The sequence below is a fragment of the Danio rerio genome, chromosome 7 (assembly GCF_049306965.1).
Source record: "Danio rerio strain Tuebingen ecotype United States chromosome 7, GRCz12tu, whole genome shotgun sequence".
Lineage (NCBI taxonomy): Eukaryota > Metazoa > Chordata > Actinopteri > Cypriniformes > Danionidae > Danio > Danio rerio.
This window is the reverse complement of record NC_133182.1, coordinates 33193320-33214244: the sequence shown is the minus strand read 5'-3', so window position 1 is coordinate 33214244 and position 20925 is coordinate 33193320. Positions and strand designations below refer to the sequence as shown.

Here is a 20925-nt window from a genome sequence, read left to right as displayed (position 1 = left end):
CGGCTGGAGGGGCATCCGCTGTGTAAAACATTTGCTGGAATAGGTGGCGATTCATTCCACTGTGGCAACCCCTGATAAATAAGGAAAAAAGTCGAAAGAAAAGAATGTATGAATTAACAGGCAATTCATATTTTAGCAGGTGGAAATGCACAGAATTTATTTTGGTTTTGTATATATTTCCATTTTAGGAAATAGAAAAAGACTAAATGGAAAACGTTATCATCCTATCATTAAGTATTTTCCCATATTTCTCATGTATTTTATATCTTGAAAGCACGTTGAAATGAATATAAAAATGTCTGCATTCACTTTTTTCCATTTAAGCTGTGCGTCAATCAACCTCAGAATAAGTGAATGCATGTATACGGACTCGCTCCTATGACAAACTGATCCCACATCAGCTTCTGTACACGCCATTTAAAGATGCGTGTTTAAACAGACAAATAGTCTTAATAATACATAAACATATCTTCCTGCATGTTTTATTTTAAACACAGCTAATTTTCTCCTAAATGAGCACAAACAGTTACAAAAGTAATGGAACGCTTTCATTATAGATCTGTGCATTCTTACAAAGACACCTCTGTTATCAATCAAAACAAAACGAGAGATCCACTTGCCGCTCTTCACTTGTTTGATAACAGGTGTCACTTTACATGGCATGTACAGAAGCTGATCTGGGATCAGTTTATCATACAGAGTGGGTCTGTATACATGCATTCACTAATTCAGAGGTTGCATATGAAGGGTGATGATCGACATATTTTCCTATCACTGTTTTTTTCTCCCACCCATTTTTTTTTTCTCCCACTCAGTTTTGTTTTCCCCCACCATCACGTCGCTTCCGGGTCTCCGTAGAAAACTGTGATTACAACAAAGGAAAGAAAGGTTTGATCTGTCAGCGATAAAAGAGAAGCACCGCTGCTTCAGTTATCTCTCTGGAAGCACTCCAATCTGTATTAGTGCCATAGCCACTCCAGTCAAAACTTGTAAAATCTCCACATTGTCTAGGAGATTCAGGAAAGTGTCCACCTCCACCAATACAGAACTGTAGGGGGAAAAAATTATATTACTAACAAAACAACATGTAAAACTCTTCATTAATACACCAAAGATCTTCAACAGAATGTCACAAATTACGCTTCATAAAGATTGGTGAAAATAATCCATAATATTTGAACTCACATGTTCAGTGTGACAGCCAGTTGGTTTAACACCTGAACAAAGAGCCATGGCTGCCTTCTCAGTATTGAAGACTCTGAATGTGATGAATCCAGGCTCAAATATTTCTGAAAATATGGACAGAATATAACATTAATGATGATGTCATGGTGGGTCAATGCACAAATTACATAGATATGTACACTAGATTTTGCATAAGGACTCTGAGCATACGACAATAGCGCCACCACATTTGTACAGTGCTCCCAGGACAAAATCACTAGTCAAGACTAAAGCCAATCTGAAGATTTTGCACTTCTTTGCTGTGTACGGGTGTAGTAATGAGCAAACAAAGAATCAAAGCATTCAATTTCGTTTTTTATGTTTTTGTATGTTATGAACTTTTGTGCTAAACAAGTTTTGATGATAATACAGTCTCTTACTGCCCTGAATATAAGGCAAAGTAACACCAACTTGCACTAAATACAGGGCTTATGCTAGTTTTGTTGAATAAAATCAGCAAACAATGTAAATGAAATATGACAACCGGATGCTGCGCTGCCAGAAACTTGTATTATTGTCGGGTAAGTGAAGAAGTTGTTCATAACTGAGATTCATTCACAAACGAATCACTCCCTCCATTAGAATGAGAAGTGAAAGCAGGAGAGGGGGTGTGTTTCAGTCACGGATTAAATCAAAGTAAACAGAAGGGAGGATAATACATTTCTATGCACATAAACACACATTCTTTGACGGCAATACCCGTACACTTATTTATCATTGTAGAAAAGTGATGTAATATTTGCACACTGACCACCTGGAAAGCTCCCAATCATAGATATATGTGTAGATGTGTACATATCTCTGGCTCCGGATGGCCAGTCCTCCACTACACCTTGGTCCCGCATTCATTTCAAAGGAGCGTTACCCTGTACTAAAACGGCGGCTCTATTGAAGCATTTCTACTAATAGACAAAAGCAACAGGATAGGCGATATAATGTAAATATCTATGCACAAATTATATGACGTGCAAACAAATTATATGATTATATGATATTTTCTTCTAAAATGAGCATTTTTCTCCGACTCCTGTGTGTAGGCTCAGTAAGTTTACTTTTAAAGTGACGAATAAGTTATTTACATTGCCTTTGATGTCACATAACTGTACATAAACATAGGAGGCTGACAAAAATTTTCATTTAGGAGAACATTCCAGATGACATTTAGAGGATTTTACATAGGAGCTCTTCATATGCAAACAATATATATATATATATGTAGCCAATTAATGATACAAACGGGAACCCCATGTAGCTACTTTCTTTCTAATTATTAGAAAATTCTGGGCTCAATTGTGCTGACATACCTCTTGAATATGGACCATACAGGTTTTTGGTAGATTCCTCATTGCCAGTATCATACACAATTGGGACAGCAGGTCCATTATCAATGTTGCAGGAGCCGATTCCAAACCTCACAGGGAATTTCTGGAAAATTGAAGATAAAAATATCATTATTACTTTTTGTCATCTTCATCTATATTTTCAGTTACTGTTTTAAAATCTAAAATGATGCCAAAGTTTTATCAAACCATAAATAACTTGAATAGGTTTCCTCCGTGTAGGGTCAGGAAGTGATTTTCAGTGTGGTATCTGAGAATGGAGCCATGGCTCCAGTGTTCCAACTCCATATTATTAGGCACATGCCACACAGAAACATCCTGAGCTGCAATGTCATAGTATCCCGGATTCTGTCAAGTCAAGTTATATTTATTTTTATACAGTAGGATTTACAGTAAATTAGGAGCACAGTAATACAAAAGTAACAAGTGTGAATGTTGCATAATTAATCAATTATAAAATATGTTTAAGCTAAAGCTAAAAACATTGAACCCTGTCCTATATGTTGAGGTATCAGGTTAGTCAAGCCATTATTGCAACAAAATACCTTGTAATCATCACTTGTAGCGGCCTCTGCGGCTCCAAATGTGACTTTGTTTGCCCATGTGCCTTCACCTTTGGGCCGGTTTTCATTGCTGCCCTGTTCACTAGACCAGCGGTCACCACCTGTACACTTTCCATACATGTTGTTTTCGTGAACACTGGCCACCAGCGTCCAGCCGCCGCCTGCAGTGGTCATGTCACAGAACGTCTGGTAAAGGACTCCTCTTGAAGAGATCAGATAGTACAGGCCATCTGTGTGTCAACACAAGCATTCCACAGTCACACACATGCAGATGCTGTCTAACATTACAAAATACATTGTATGATGTATATTGTACCCTCAGTAACATGGTACTTGTCACGGATGTCTTTGCAGCTTCGAGCAATGTATTTCATTCTGGCCATAAGTTTTGACATCTCAGGGTCATTGCTGATATTGATATTAGCAGATGATGGTTCTTGTTGATTTGCTGCAATCCCAAAAATTAAGATTTTAAATTTCTTTTACAAAATCAATGTTAATCCAAACAAAGTAGCCTATTACACTTACTTTGCACATTCTCAAAGAATAACAAATTCAGAGAGAGGCACAAAATGAGCCCTAAAAACATGTTGTGCTCTGAAAAACAGAAGAAAAAAAGATGCACTTTGACCAGTGTTTAACTTAGTCTAACTTAGAAAACTTTATTTATCCCGCAGGAAATTGCTTATGTAATGACTGCCATAACACACAGAACACAGAAACACAAAACCACAAGACAAAATAAATAAATTAAGTAAGTGAAATAAGTCACATAAATCCAACCAATCTATAAAAGAAAACAGCCACAATACATAAGTATACAAACTATTATATAAGATATTACACTTAAAAGAATCAGTGGTAACTAATACTAATAAGTCATATATCAAGTAATGAAAATAATATTAACCAAAACTAATATTACACATAAAACAATTACACATACAATAATTCAAGTAGTAAAGTCATTCAGCACTCATTTAAAAAACAAAGATATTGCACTAAAAATATTTAAGACCCAGTAAAAAAACGTACAAATATTGCACCTAATAGACTATTGCACATCATAGAACATAATGCACAGACTTCCACGCATTAAAACCCGTAATAATTAATTAATATATGGCACGAGCAGCAAGATATTGCATAAATTACTGTGAGGGTAAGTGACTGAGGGAGACGTTATGAAGTCTGATAGCAGTGGGAAGGAAGGATTTTCTGTGGCGTTCAGTGGAACACTTTAAGCTGGTAAGTCTGTGACTAAAGGTACTTCTCAGCTCGTCAACCACATTATAAAGAGGATGATCTACATTGTGCATAATTGACCGAAGTCTGCACAATGTTCTCTTTTCGGCCACAGTCTCCATATTGTCCAATTCCTCACCCACCACAGCGCCAGCTTTCCTAATCAATTTGTTAAATCTCTTCATATCTGCCACTTTTACACTACCACCCCAGCACACCACAGCATAGAAAATGGCACTGGCCACTACAGACTCATAGAACATACGCAACATGGTGTTGCAGACTCTAAAAGATCGGAGTTTACGTAGGAAATACAGCCTACTTTGACCCTTCTTATATGTGACCAGAGAGTTCTTGGACCAGTCCAGCTTATTATCAATATACACACCCAAATATTTATAGTCCTGAACAATCTCCACATCCACCCCTCTAATGGACAAGGGAGTAACTGGAGATCGCCGTGATCTTCTCAAGTCCACCACCAGTTCTTTGGTCTTTTGGATATTAAGCTGCAACTGATTCAGCTCACACCAGTCCACAAAACTGTCCACAGCCATCCTGTATTCCAAGTCGTCCCCCCCCTTAATACATCCGACTATTGCTGAATCATCTGAAAATTTTTGCAGGTGACAGCCCTCTGTGTTATATTGGAAGTCAGATGTATACAGTGTGAAGAGAAACGGTGACAAAACAGTTCCTTGCGGTGCTCCAGTGCTACACAGTACCGTATCGGACTTATTCCCCTGTAGCCGTACGTACTGTGGCCTATCAGTCAGATAGTCCATAATCCACGCAACTAAGGGAGCATGAACCTGCATAGCAGACAGTTTGCTCCCTAGCCGGGCTGGCTGAATAGTGTTAAAGGCACTGGTAAAGTCGAAAAATGTAATCCTCAGGGATGCACTCGGTTTGTCAAGATGGCTGTAGGCACGATGTAACAGGTAAATGATGGCGTCTTCCACTCCAATCTTGGCCTGGTAAGCGAACTGAAGAGAATCTTGCGCTGACCTCACTAGGGGGCGGAGAGTGCCCAAGACCAGCCTCTCAAAGACCTTCATACTGTGTGAAGTAAGTGCTACTGGCCTGTAGTCTGATGGAACACTAGGTCGCGCCTTCTTGGGTACCGGAACCAGACATGATGTTTTCCACATCACAGGAACTTTCTTAATACTGAGGCTCAAATTAAAGATCCTCAGCAGTACTCCACTTAACTGAGAAGCACACAGCTTAAGTACTTGTGTGGTTAATCCGTCTGGACCCGGTGCCTTAGCAGGATGGAGTCTGCATAATTCTCTCCTCACTTGGTCCTCAGTGATGATCATAGGTGGTTTATAAGAGTCTGAGACACCAATGAAAGGAGGAGAGGCGATGGAGGCTTCAGTTGGTACGATGGTGAAAGAGGAGGAAGGAGAGGGCATGAAGTAGGGCAAAATGCTGCAATTTGACGTGACACTATTGGGGGGAGCAGATGCACTAGGTGCAGTAAGGGCTGTGTCAGAGCTGGAGAGAGGCCTACTGTCAAACCTATTGAAAAACATATTAAACTGATTGGCCCTATCCACATCACCATCAGTTCTAGGGCTGCTGGTCTTGAAGCCAGTAATGTTCTTCATGCCTCTCCACACATACCTACTGTTATTCTGTTTCAGCTCTTGTTCCAGCTTTTTCTTATATCTCTCCTTACCCTCCTTTAACCTCACCGACAAGCGCCTCTGTACTTCCTTAGCTGCTTCCTTATCACCTGACCTGAATGCCACCTTCTTTTCATTCAGAAGGGCTTTGATATCTTTAGTGACCCATGGCTTGTTGTTAGGAAAGCAGCGTATGGATTTCAATGGTACAGTACTATCCACACAGAAGTTGATATACTCAGTGACACAGTCTGTGAGGTTATCAATGTCCATACCATGTGGCACGCACAGAGCATCCCAGTCCGTAGTCTGAACACAGAGTTTTGCTATTAGGGTCACTGAAATCTTTACTGACAAATATTTACTTTTGATAATCACATTTTGACCAAGTTACTATTTTAGTTATTTTTGCTTTGTCAATTGTTTTGCGAAAAATGCACTTACCGAGTTGCAGATATCAAGGAGGATTCAGGATTGACTGAAAAACAGGCAAAATTGTTTAATAAGTGACGGTCATGTGCGTTTACTTTTAAAACTATTTACTAATCACAGGATTAAACGAAAATTAAGCATTCGCTTTATGTATTTTTCTTCACATTTATGTGTAAAAGTTTAAGTATTCTTACGGTTGTTTTTGTACTGAGATTCTCCTTGCAACAGCTTTCGCAAGTTTGGGGCGGCGGTCAGGAGGGAGGGAGGAGGGAAAGCTGCAGACCCGGAGCCAGACAGATCTCTCCAGATCTTAGGCTCAGGCGGTTTTATGCCCCTATGGCCTGTTGTTCCTGGTGCGTCCAATAGAGGGAGACTGCGCAGTATTTTTATTTATTTATTTATTGCAATTTTAGAACACAGAACACACAAGGGCAATAACAACATTATATTGACATCAAAACAAATACAATATAAAAAGAAAAGAAAAAAATACAATTATTTACAGACAAAACTTAAGGCTTTAACATATTAACAGTTCTTTCTGCTTTGGTATTTTTTGTTTCTTTTATCTTGTATTAATATGAGCCTTATCAGAATAGTATCAAATCTAAAAAATAAACAACGCGATGAAGAGATGTTAACGTTTAGCAAATGTTAAACTGTGCAACATTTCTAAATAATAAACAACTGGATTAAGGTCGATATAAGTAGGCCTATATAGGTCAATACGTCAACTGATCGCTATAATGTATATTGAGTTACTGTGAGTTTTCTGAATTATTTCAATCAAGTTTGTTAGATTTTTTTTAGTATTTATTTATTTATTTTTGTTCAAATTAAACCAAATAGAAAGAAAGTATTTCAATCCCCAAAGAAAAAAAAATACCTATAGCAAAAGTTAAAATATACAGTAGCATGATAAGAACTGAATTTAAGTACATAAGAAGTAAAAAAAAAAATATATATATATATATATATATATATATATATATATATATATATATATATATATATATATATATATATATATATATATATATATATATATATATATAAGAAATAGTATTATTCACATCAATTTAAATAGTACAGTGAACAAATGTAATATGTCAAAAGTAAATATAGCAAATATATAAAAATGTAAAAATAAAATTTGATTTATATATCAGTTAGAAAAAAAACTACAAAAAGTTATACTTATGAAGAGAAAGATTTTTTCATAATTGTATTTATTTTTCTTTCATTTCACGATTGTATTAATTCTAATTTTCTCTGAAAGTAAAGTTTTTACTGCTAAAACGTCTGTCTGGTCTTTGTGTTAATGTGTTTTGTTTTGCCCTATTTAGTATTTTTGCTGTTACTGTTTATCATTTATATTGATATGACTAAACTATTCATTGCATAGTGCTAGTCATATTGTTGTCAATAAATAAATCCTAATTATAAGTATATATGTTTTTTACTTTTTTATTTTGTCAGCTAGGTAAATTATCCATAGAATTTTAGAAAGGTGTGAACTTTGTCTTGAAGTTCTACAGTTATCCATTACCACAGTTATATCAATAATCAATACTATCATTAGTTTGTTTCGCTATAAATTGCTTGTATCTCTCTATATGAAAACGTATTAAAAGGCTTCAATTACTGATTCAACTGTGTTGTTGATTTATTTATTTTTTTGTTAAGAAAACAGTGAGTATATAATGTGTGTACATTTAAACATATCCTTATCTGAAACATTATTATATATAATAATGTTTCAGATAAGCATACGTTTAAACATTGACATCATATAAACTCTATAGAGTTTATGTGGTCAATGTTTTTTCTGACCTTCTGAAAGGTTTCCTATGTGTAGTTTTAGGAAGTGATTTTCAGTGTGGTATCTCAGGATAGGCAAGTGTTGAACTGTTCTAGATCACTATTAGCAACATGGCACACAGAAACATCCTGTGCCACAATGTCAAAATATCCAGGATTCTGACAAGCCACATCAAAAATAAAATGTAGTTTGTTTCAAAGCAACTTTACAGTAATAAAAGAAAAGAACAAAGACTACTGCTCTTTTATTTTATTTTCGGCTTAGCCCCTTTATTAATCAGGGGTCACCACAGTGGAATGAACCACCAACTTATCCAGCATATGTTTTACACAGTGGATGCCCTTCCAACTGCAACCCATCACTGGAAAACACCCATACACACAAATACACTACGGACAATTTAGCTTACCCAATTCACCTATACCACACGTCTTTGGACTTGTGGGGGGAACCAGCGCACCCAGAGGAAACCCATGCGAACAAAAGGAGAACATGTAAACTTCCCATAGAAATGCCAACTGACCGAGCCGAGGCTTGAACCAGCAACCTTCTTGCTGTAAGGTGACAGTGCAAATCAAGACAAGCCTTAATGTTGCTAAATTATTTATGATTAATTTATTTTTTATTTATAAACTTTTTGTTAAAGCAGCTCTCCGGTATAGTGTCATATAGGTCAATTTATGTTGATTCAATTCAAACCAATAACAGCTGTAAAGCCATGAAGTAGCATCACAGAAGTGTCATTATTTAGTTGTATAGTGCAATCAGGCAGATACTTACACTGTGGAGATCCCTGATGAAGAAGGGAAAGGGAGCCAGTGGTAGAAAAGTAAATAAGTTGTTAGTTCAGTCAGTTCACTATCAATCTTTTTTCATTTCTTATTTCCGTTTCTGTTCAATAAAGTAAATTCAGCTTATTAACAATAAAACTAATTCAGTTCAGCTATTGTATCAGCTATTGCGGGTTTTTTATGTGTTTTTCGAGCATTCTGGTGAGTCGATTCTAGATGGATGGATGGATGGATGGATGGATGGATGGATGGTTAGGTTTATGATAGCAGATAAATAAGGGACTAAGCCGAAGGAAAATGAATGAAGGAATGTTTGTGATTTAAAACAGGCAATTAAGATTTTATTTTGGTTTTATATATATTTCCATTAAGGACAGTTATAAGGAGAATCGTGTATACTGTATGTTTAAAATGATAATGTACTGAATATGAGTTTAAAAACTAGAAAAAGACACTTGAAGAGTTCAGATGCAAAACCCTCTAAATCCATCAGACCTCTTTTCTTGTAAATGAGCATTTTCTATCAGGCTCCTCTGATTAGGTTTAGAAGTTTCATTATATATATATATATATATATATATATATATATATATATATATATATATATATATATATATATATATATATATATATATATATATATATATATATATATGAATATATATATATATATATATATATATATATATATATATATATATATATATATATGAATATATATATATATATATATATATATATATATATATATGTGTGTGTGTGTGTGTGTTTATATATATATATATATATATATATATATATATATATATATATATATATATATATATATATATATATATATATAATGAAAAGGTTATTAGCCAGTAAATAAAATAACTTTTTTATTTCCAAAAATGTCACTTTAGACAATTCTTTGGTTTTTAACAAAGTAAATTTTCTTTTGCTTCAAAACCAGCTAAATCCACTTTTTGCTTTTTTGCAAAACCCTCTAAATCCACCTATTAGGACAAGACATTATAGTTAGATTAAAAACCACTAAAGATGCTATTAGAGATTATTTTACCAAACATAAAACACAAACCACCTGAAATTAAAAATAAATCTGTCAAGTAAGTGGCGGTTCATTCCGCTGTGGTAACCACTGATAAACCAGGGAAAAAGCTGATGGAAAATGAATGAATGAAAACTTGTGCACATTAGTCAATAACATTAAAATTGACATGAATTAAATCTTAACAATCTGTTGTCATTTCTGATATTCAAGATTTAGATTTAATGTAAGTAGTGCAATGTACACATTGCAAACATTGTAAACTACGCTTGTTAGATTCAAATAATGTAGTGTAAAAATATTGTGAAACATTGTCAATATCTGTGCATTGTCCATTACTAAAAAAATAATTTATTGAAGTAATATAAATATTGTATAGTTTTATACATTATGTTTATCTTTTAAAACATATAGCTTGCTTTTGAAAAAGAAACACAATGTTGGCCTAGTGTGCAAAAAAGAGGATGTCCCTCAGGAGCTGTCATTTATTCATCCTAATTATATGCAAGATTTCTTTTTCGTCTCTTAATTATCTTCATAGCATCCATGCAGGATAAAAGAACGGCATTTTAACTTCGTCTCTCGTGAAATGGAGTTGCTGTTTAATGTAGCTATAGTTTGGGTATGGGGTGTCGGTGGGGTATGGGACGATCGGTAAGTGAAGAGCGGAGGGAGAGGGGGTTGGTCAGATTGGTTGTGCGGTACGTCTCTCAAGGCAAGTGGCGTTCACCGGGGATTTAGATGATTTCAAACAAAACTATGTTGAACATGTACTACATGCCTAAAGCATTCATTCAATGTCATTAGCTCATTTTTTGGCCAAAATGGTGTTTAGCGGCTTTTGCAATTAAAAAACTCTCCACCTGTTAAATGGTAAACTGTGATTACAACAAAGGAAAGAAAGGTTTGATCTGTCAGCGATAAAAGAGAAGCACCGCTGCTTCAGTTAACTCTCTGGAAGCACTCCAATCTGTATTAGTGCCATAGCCACTCCAGTCAAAACTTGTAAAATCTCCACATTGTCTAGGAGATTCAGGAAAGTGTCCACCTCCACCAATACAGAACTGAAGGGAAAAAAGGACATTTCTGTTGTAACTAAATATCTTCATTTATACACCAAAGCTCATCAACAGAAAGCATAATATTTGAACTCACATGTTCAGTGTGACAACCAGTCGGTTTAACACCAGAACAAAGAGCCATGGCTGCCTTCTCAGTATTGAGGACTCTGAATGTGATGAATCCAGGCTCAGATATTGCTGAAAACATCCACAGAATATAACATTAATAATGATGTCATGGTGGGTCAATGCAAAAATGACTTCTTTACTTACTTTTAATTATTAGAAATTATGGGCTCAGGGTGCTGACATACCTCTCGAATTAGGACCATAGAGTTTTTTTGGTTGATTCCACATTTCCACTATCATACACGATCGGGACAGCAGGTCCATTATCAATGTTGCAGGAGCCGATTCCAAACCTCACAGGGAATTTCTGGGAAATTAAAAATATTATTGTTATTACTGTTTTTAATTTTAATACTTCACAAAACTGTTATATTTGTCAATATTTTTAGCAAATTTAAAAAAAAATCCAAAATGATGCCAAAGTTTCATCAAACCATAAATAACTTGAATAGGTTTCCTCCGTGTAGGGTTAAGAAGTGATTTTCAGTGTGGTATCTGAGAATGGAGCCATGGCTCCAGTGTTCCAACTCCATATTATTAGGCACATGCCACACAGAAACATCCTGAGCTGCAATGTTATAGTATCCCGGATTCTGTAACATTTCAAGTAACATTTAAAATATATAAAATTAAGATTGCTTTGAAGCAATAAAAAAAGTATCAAGTGCTAATGTTGCAACAAAATACCTTGTAATCATCACTTGTAGCGGCCTCTGCGGCTCCAAATGTGACTTTGTTTGCCCATGTGCCTTCACCATCAGGCCGGTTTTCATTGCTGCCCTGTTCACTAGACCAGCGGTCACCAACTGTACACTTTCCATACATGTTGTTTTCGTGAACACTGGCCACCAGCGTCCAGCCGCCACCTGCAGTGGTCATGTCACAGAACGTCTGGTAAAGGACTCCTCTTGAAGAGATCAGATAGTACAGGCCATCTGTGTGTCAACACAAGCATTCCTCAGTCACACACATGCAGATGCTGTCAAAGATTACAAAATACATTTTATGATGTATATTGTACCCTCAGTAACATGGTACTTGTCACGGATTTCTTTGCAGCTTTGAGCAATGTATTTCATTCTGTCCAGAAGTTTTGACATCTCAGGGTTTATGCCATCGGTATTACTAGATGATGATTCCTGTTGATGTGCTGCAAGGTTAAATACCGACATAATTAAATTTTCCATAACATAAAATGAGATTTTCAAAACTGTTTAATAAAAATCGATGTCGATTATTACACTTACTTTGTGCAATCGCAAAGAACAAATTCAGAGAGAGGCAGAAAATGCACCCTAAAAACATGCTGTACTCTGAAAAATAGCAGAAGGAAAAAAGTTGAGCTTTGACTATTGTTTATGAATACTGACACAAAGTGTTGCTATTAGGAGGCACTGAAATGTTTGTTGACATATTTACTTTGGAAATCACATTTTGACCAAGTTTTTTTTAATTTTTTCATTATTATTATTATTATTATTATTATTATTGTTGTTGTTGTTTTGTTTTAACAATACAATCATATTAACCATAAAATTGTATGACATCAAGTACAATAATAAACAAGGGGAAAAAAATAAATAAAAGAAAATAAATAATACTAAAATAAAATAATAATAATAAAGCAGGGTACAGAGGCAAAACTATCAAATTAAATAATATTTACAAAGTCCTTATAGAATTTTACAGTTTTTACACTGTTTTTGCTGTAAACATTTTATAAAGTAGTAGGCCTAATTAAACAATTTGTCATAACACATTTTGATCAAGCTGCGTTTTCAAGTATTCGTGCTGTGACGTACGAATTATTGAAAAAATCCACTTACCGAGTTGCAGATATCAAGGAGGATTTAGGGATGACTGAAAAAAGGCAAAATAGTTGTATATATGTAAGGTCATGCGCGTTAACTTTTACAGTTATTTTGTAATCACAAGATTAAACGAAAATGTAGCATTCACTTTATGCAATTTCTTCACATTTATGTGTAATGGTTCAACTATTCTTACGGTTGTTTTTGTATTGAGTTTCTCCAACAGCTTTCGCTAGTTTGGGGTGGCGCTCTGGGGAGAGGAAGGGGAGGCTGCAGACATGGAGGCAGACCATAGGCAGACCTTGAGGCAGACAGATCTATGGCCTAGGCAGTTTTACCCAATAATATCCAGCTGCAGGCCCGCAGAACCACACACGTTTTAGCACACACAATCTAGGACACACAATCTAGGCAAACCATGTATGGTTACGACGGATGTTAATGTTATTAACGTCTTTTTGAACATCGTCATCGATATTTTTTGATATATATGATTAATAAATATTGTACACAATAAACAATAGTGTTTACTTCACTTTATTTCACAAATATTGCAATCGAGACGGACCAATGGGGAGCATTGTTTCCGATCACCATTCAAAATTAGACTGAACAGTTTTTAATCAGTCATTATAGCTGATCAGTCATTATTATCTGACAATATTATGGCAGATACGTTTACTGGCCTTGCTGAACGATCTAATTTGGACAGGTTTCATTTATATAATGGATTAATTTATAATGAAGAAAACAATAGCAAGTTAACATAGGCAATAATACATTATATGTAATAAAAATCTTTTTACATGTAATGTATAACATATTCATATTTTACTCAAGCGATTTAATAGTGTTTATTTGCTAAACTTTCTAATAATCTTTTAATTAATGATTTCCCACATATTATTATGTATAATTTATAGTAAGCAACAAATAGTTTTTAAACCAAAATTTAGCTATAGGAACAAATTAACTTTAAATTATAATTATAATCAGTTAACTATATATATTGTTCAAATGATTAACTAATAGGCTAATTTATTTTAAAGTGACATTATTGTTTGCTTTTTATATTTTACAACAAAGTGATTTTAACCAAGTATGATAATATTAAGATCTTGAATTAGTTTATTACACTTAATCCAACAATTAGACGGTCTATAATGTTTTTTGTATGTGGACACATGAATAAAGTCATAAGTGTCTTTAACTAATTATTTTTATTTACATAGGCTAATTTGAGTTCAGAAACTGCAGAGATGTTCAAATGATCGTTACGATTTATTAATAATAATAATAATAATGACTGAAATGGTAAACCATACATGTGAAATTCAATAGGTGGCGATAATGCTAATTATTAATTAACTCTTTAACGAGTTAGTTACCATATATGGTTTGCCTAAATCGTGTGTGTGGTTCTGCGGGCCTGCAGCTGGATATACGCCCCTGTGGCCTGTTATTCCTTGTACGTCCAGTAGGGGGCAAAGTAGGCCTGTTACTGTCATATGAGCCTTCAGAACATTATTAAAACCCAAATTAAACCTGACACGATGAGGAGGTGTGTTATCAAACGTAAAACGTAAAACTGCAACATTTCTAATCAATAAACAATTTGAGTTAGGTCGATATGAGTAGGCCTATATATCAATACGTCAACTGAGTGGTATTATATATTATTTCAGTCAAGCGTTGTATTTTGTTTCATGTTGTGCCTTTTTAGTTTAAGTTAAACAAAATAGGAAGAAACTATTAAGCAAGCAAGAACTAAACCATATACAAACTGAAAAGGAGGTTAAGAACTGAATTTAAATACATACAAAGTTAAAAATGTTATTTAAATATATAAGAGATATTATTATTCATATCAATTTAAATAGTACAGTAAACATATGTAATATATCATGATGTAATCAGTTAGATAGAGAAAAAAAAAACTCCAAAATGTTATATTCTTAAAGGGAAAGAAGCCTTTAAGATTGTGTAAAATTTTATTTATTTATTTTTTAATTCACGATTGCATTCATTCTAATTTTCTTTAAAACTAAATTAATTATTGCAAAATCATCTGTCTGGTACTTTTGTTAATGTGTTTTGCCTCATTTTGCCCTATTTAGTGAACCTGGTGATCTGACTTGTTACTGTGTATTCTACCATTTAGATTCACAGAGGAACTAAACTAGCCAGTGCACACTAAGCGCTACTGGTTATATTACTGCCCATAAATAAATCTTGATTATAAATATATATGTTTTTATTTTATTTTTTTAATTGTCCATGGTTTTTTTTTTTAAAGGAGTGAACTGTGTTTGTCTTAAAGTTCTAGTTATCTGATAGTCAATGGTACGACAGTTATATCAATAATCCATATCATCCTTACAGTATTGTTTTGCTAAAAAATGGTTTTGTTTTCTAAATGTAACTTTATGTATAAATTCACAACAACATATATACAGTATTTCTATATGAAAATGTATTACTAGGCTTAATTACTGATTATGTGGATTGTTGATTTATTTTTTTTTTTTTCGAAAACAGTGAGTACATTTAAACTTATCCTTATCTGAAACATTATAATAGAGTTTATATTTAACTTAACAAAAAAGAAATAAAAAAATCGCCACAGCAAAATGAACCACCAACTTATCCAGCATATTTTTGCAACGCATGCCCTTCCAGCAGCTACCCATCACTGGGAAACACCCATACACACTCATTCACACACATACACTATGGACAATTTAGCTTACCCAATTCACCTGTACCACATGTCTTTGGACTTGTGTGGGGAACCAGAGCACCCGGAGGAAACCCATTGCAACACGATGAGAACATGTAAACTCCACAGAAATGCCAACTGACCCAGCCAAGGCTTAAATCTATTCAACATAAATTGACCTATATAATGACACTACCAAAGAGCTGCTTTAACAAAAAGTTTATAAATAAAAACTAGATTAATCATAAAGAATTTAGCAACATTAACGCTTGTCTTGGTTCACACTGTCGCCTCACAGCAAGAAGGTGTCTAAATTCCAGTTCATAAGGTCACACTTATTACTGCAGGCAGCTAAAATATTCATGCACTCTTCAACTGAAGGCGGAAGTGGGAGTAGAGTCAGGGTGGTGGAGGGATGCTGAGGTATGGTGATTTGGTTATTTAGACATATTCTTCTTACTGATTGGATTGGTGTAGGCTTGCTATACTCTTTCTAGCAATATGCTATTCAGCCCTATACTCCAAATGTGTCATGCAACATAGCATTGGAAATCCCTCACTTGGGCAATATGGGTTACATTCGTAACCATTTGGTTTAGTGTGTATTTGTTTCTGATTATGCAAGACATCTGTCCTACTTTTCTTCAGTGATAAAACAGCACATCTTTTCGTACAGAGATGTACTGTAGAGTTCAAAATCACCTTTTGCTATCTGACTGTGTGAGTGCCATTTTTACATAGGCAAGTCCAATGTTTTAAAGCATCAATCTCACAATACTGTGCAGCTTAAATTGTAGAACGTGCATTTGTGTTTTTATTAGCTACAAAGATAGATCTTAATAGTAAAAGTCTTAACGCAGCAACACACCTACATCACACAAGTTTTATTTGAACATATATACATTTGAACAGTTTATACACAGTGAAAGGGTTTAATGTGACTTAGCAGAACCTAAACAATAAGGGGTTAATCTGACATGTAATTTTTCATTTATTACAAACATCATACAAATGATTTCCTAAATTATTTATTGTATTAACCTAAAAACAATTCAGAAAATAAGTGTTTATGTAACAATCAGGTGTTTATGAATATCTCAAACATGATTTAAAGGTTCATTAGAGTTTCAGCGATAAAATAGAAGCACTGCTGCTTCAGTCATCTCTCTGGAAGCACTGTTGCCTGTGTTAGTACCGTAGCCATTCCAGTCAAAACCAGTAAAGTCTCCACACTGTTTAGGGACCCCCTCAGGAAAGTGTCCGCCTCCACCAATACAGAACTGTGAGTTGAAATGAAATGCAGTTTATTTAATGCATGAATAGAATGGCACAAGTACTGCATGATGTTGCTGTAAATAATCCATGGTTAGTTTTAACTCACATATTCAGTGTGACAGCCAATTGGTTTAACGCCTGAACAAAGAGCCATGGCTGCCTTCTCAGTATTGAAGACTCTAAATGTGATGAATCCAGGCTCAAATTGTGCTGAAAAAAATTGACAAAACATATAATTGACAATAACAAGATAAGCTAGTACACATGTACCATAATCAAAATGATCTGATATCAGCAATGATCATTACTAGTGAATAATACTCAGCATTAATTTATAGTAGCATTGATACAAATATTTTATGACTGGTCATAGAAACTTTTTTAATAAGCACGGACTCAAGAAGAGTTTCCATACATCTTGTACTAGGACCATATAGGGTTTTGGTAGAATCCACATTGCCAGTATCATACACGATTGGAGCAGCAGGTCCATTATTAGTATTGCACACACCAATTCCAAACCTCACAGGGAATTTCTGGGAAAAGGAAGACAAAACTTTTTAGAGTTTGGTATGAGGTCATTAATTTCACAAAATAATTGATATTTTATCTGACCTTGAACAAACTAAATAAATTTCCTCCATGTAGGGTTAAGAAGCGATTTTCAGTGTGGTATCTGAGGATGGAGCCAGTGCTCCAGTGTTCCAACTCCATATTATTAGGAACATGCCACACAGAAACATCCTGAGCTGCAATTTCAAAGTATCCCGGATTCTGTAACAGAAAGAAAGCATACTGTCGATTCAGGCTCAAGAAAAACTGAGATTGATTTTCTTAATTCTTAATTCTTGATTGTCTTAAGAACAGATTTACTGACAGTTTTTGGTATTAAATCATACAGATTTACTAAAGATGTGGAAATCACTGACCATTTTTTAAGCTGAGCTTTTATGTTTCCTTTCCACATGCAAAATGCATTAACAATGTTGTGTTGTGTAGCAATATTGACAAATATTTGCACTGTTATTCTCTGATTAAAATTGCATACAATTTTGTGATTGACTTGGTTGCACTAACTTGCAGCTAGAAGGAGCAGCACAAAGAACACTAGTTACTAGAAGGCATTACATGCAGTTCACCACAATATTGTAATTTTGGATCAGAATGGAAAAGAGCTGCATTGTTTTAAGTTTGCACATTTTCAGTACATAACCTTTAGGACTTTAAAATGAAATACCTTGTAATCATCACTTGTAGCGGCCTCTGCGGCTCCAAATGTGACTTTGTTTGCCCATGTGCCTTCACCTTCAGGCCGGTTTGCATTGCTGCCTTGTTCACTAGACCAGCGGTCACCAACTGTACACTTTCCATACATGTTGTTTTCGTGAACACTGGCCACCAGCGTCCAGCCGCCACCTGCAGTGGTCATGTCACAGAACGTCTGGTAAAGGACTCCTCTTGAAGAGATCAGATAGTACAGGCCATCTGTGTGTCAACACAAGCATTCCTCAGTCACACACATGCAGATGCTGTCTAACATTACAAAATACATTTCATGAAGTATATTGTACCCTCATAAACATGGTACTTGTCACGGATTTCTTTGCAGCTTCAAGCAATGTATTTAATTCTATCCAGAAGTTTTTCAAGCTCATGGTTGCTGTTGGAATCACTGATGTTAATACATGGCGTTTCTGTTTCTTGTATTACATACATAGCCCCCACTGAAAAAAAATGCATTAAAAAAAAGAGTAAACAGTTTTACTTTGCTGTGTCAGAAATACAATATTTATTTACACAAATAGATTTAAAAACTTACTTGATTTAGCTTCACAGAACCATAAGCTCAATGTGACACTGAAAAGGAACCCTAACAACATTTTTGTAAGAAAGGCAGCCTGCAAAAAAGAGAAAAAGATTTAAGTAGACTGTCCGCTTAATATCTGCAGACACTGCTTCACCAACCCATTTTTCTGACTAAAAGAAACTTTGCAAGTACATGTCAACAACAAGTACACTTACTCTAATTTTACAGGCTACTAATACTCTAATCAGAATGTAGCTGTAATATCTTAAATAAACAAAATGGAACCATCAGAAAAAATGATACAGTATATTTAAGTCCTTAAGTTCTTTTAGTTTGTTGATTGTATTGTTTGTGTTAAATGTGTTATTTCTATGTTGTTTTTTGTTTTAAAATAAAGCTTTCTTCTTTGTGATCTATTGGATTACTATACACAGCTATTAAAGACACAAAACATATACTGTAGTACTGCTCACTAATTTGGGCTATTCTATCATCTTAACAAGAAAGCAACAAACTTACCATTCCCATAAGCTGGTGGAAAATTGTCTTTTGTGTTCTTGATGTTTGAAGTGAATGGAATTATGTGTATTTATATATTTTTCTTATCACTGGTTGACTTATGAGTAACTAATATAGACAGATGCTGAATGTTTACAGCACGTGTATATGATCATAATCTCTTAAGGGCTTGAATATCAAAGGTCTTTGAGTGCATGTTTTTTTTTCAAAGATCTTAAAAAAAATTTGTTAGATCTTTCTAGTTTCTACTAGTATGTACTAATAAAATTAAACATTTTATGTTTTTTCTGGGTGGCACGGTGGCTCAGTAGTTAGCACTGTCGCTTCGGAGCAAGAAGGTCACTGGTTCACGTCCGAGCTGGGCCAGTTGGCATTTCTGTGTGAAGTTTGCATATTCTCACCGTATTTGCGTGGGTGGGAACTAAATTGAAAATAATAGATCTTTAGATTAGATGTTAAGATTTAGATTAGGTAAATATTTAGATTTTAATGTGTTTATAGTTAGAGGGGGGAAACTGAGAAATTATGTAAATTACAATGTGTCCAAACATCTCAGTGCAGTTATTGTAAAAAGATTGAAATGTACAACAGAGTTAGGAGATGTCAACAAGCGACTTCATTAAGCGATTTAGCCACAAGTATTCATTTCAGCTCTGGGTTTTTTTTTTGTGTGTGTTGCAACTATGGCTCCAGGAAATGATTGAAATATTTTTCTTATCAGCGGCTGTTTTATGAGTAATTTAGTCATGTTTTATTTGAATGGCTCATTATAAATTCAGTTTATTTGCAGGTTAGCGTGTGTGTGATGCCTGGCATAGTTTAGTTTCAATGATAATGCAACATATCTTCAAAGCAGCCTGCAAACACTTGCCCTTTTGCCCTTTGACTAGATACTGCACCTGCTCTTTTTGCATTATTAGTCCATATTTGTAAAATCAAGATTTTTTTGTTTAAAACATTTATCCTATAATATTATGCAATTTTATAAATTTTTCACTGTAAATCTCAGCTAATAAACTAATAAACACAGCAAAATAACTATAACACAACTGACTGTAGGAATCATGTTGCATAAAACATTATTTTATTTTAAAACATTACGTTTTTTAAAACTTAATAAACATACTGCAGTGAATTATATTATTGTCTTGTAAAGAAATGCTTAATTTTAAAACGTCATACCATCATAAACATGATACTTGTCACAAATTTGTTTGCAGCTTGAAGCTACTATATTAGTAGATGACGCTTCTGGTTGATTTGCTATAATGTAAAACAAAGACAAGCCACACCGTAAAGAAATATTCTGTGCTTGAAATTAGATTTTCAAGTCTGTTAATAAATCTCTGTCAAATAAAACAAATAATTACACTCACTTTACAACAATATTCAGTGAGAGGCTAAAAGGGAGCTCTAAAAACATTGTACTCTGAAAATAGCAGAAGGAAAAGGATGCATTTTGATTCTTTTTTTTTTTTGGTGAAGAGCGACACATAGTTTTGCCA

The 20925-nt window shown here is 34.5% G+C and overlaps 2 protein-coding genes and 1 pseudogene across 3 annotated transcripts; all 3 read right to left on the bottom strand.

Annotated features, from left to right (window-relative positions):
* Positions 1–256: 256 nt before the first annotated feature.
* si:ch211-194p6.12 lies at positions 257–6688 on the bottom strand. 2 transcript variants are annotated; one of them, XR_012383357.1, is made up of 10 exons: positions 6630–6688; positions 6448–6481; positions 3656–3724; positions 3444–3575; positions 3110–3357; positions 2754–2912; positions 2529–2649; positions 1186–1289; positions 742–1048; positions 257–360 (listed from the first exon to the last, which is right to left on the bottom strand). XR_012383357.1 is itself a non-coding variant. In XM_073908723.1 (9 exons), exons 3-9 carry the CDS (start codon positions 3714–3716, stop codon positions 899–901), a joined length of 975 nt encoding a protein of 324 aa, XP_073764824.1. In that variant the 5' UTR covers positions 3717–3724; positions 6448–6481; positions 6630–6688; the 3' UTR covers positions 257–898. The 2 variants fall into 2 exon arrangements, 1 of the variants encoding a protein (XP_073764824.1); XM_073908723.1 differs by having other exon boundaries at positions 257–1048.
* Positions 6689–9918: 3230 nt separating this feature from the next.
* si:ch211-194p6.10 lies at positions 9919–13419 on the bottom strand (annotated as a pseudogene).
* Positions 13420–16688: 3269 nt separating this feature from the next.
* Positions 16689–19467, bottom strand: itln2 (intelectin 2). The gene is given in 8 exon segments (NM_001159541.1): positions 16689–17099; positions 17201–17304; positions 17510–17630; positions 17710–17868; positions 18332–18579; positions 18666–18818; positions 18914–18992; positions 19421–19467. Coding segments are annotated over 8 exon segments (1026 nt in total). The 5' UTR covers positions 19430–19467; the 3' UTR covers positions 16689–16946.
* Positions 19468–20925: the final 1458 nt, after the last annotated feature.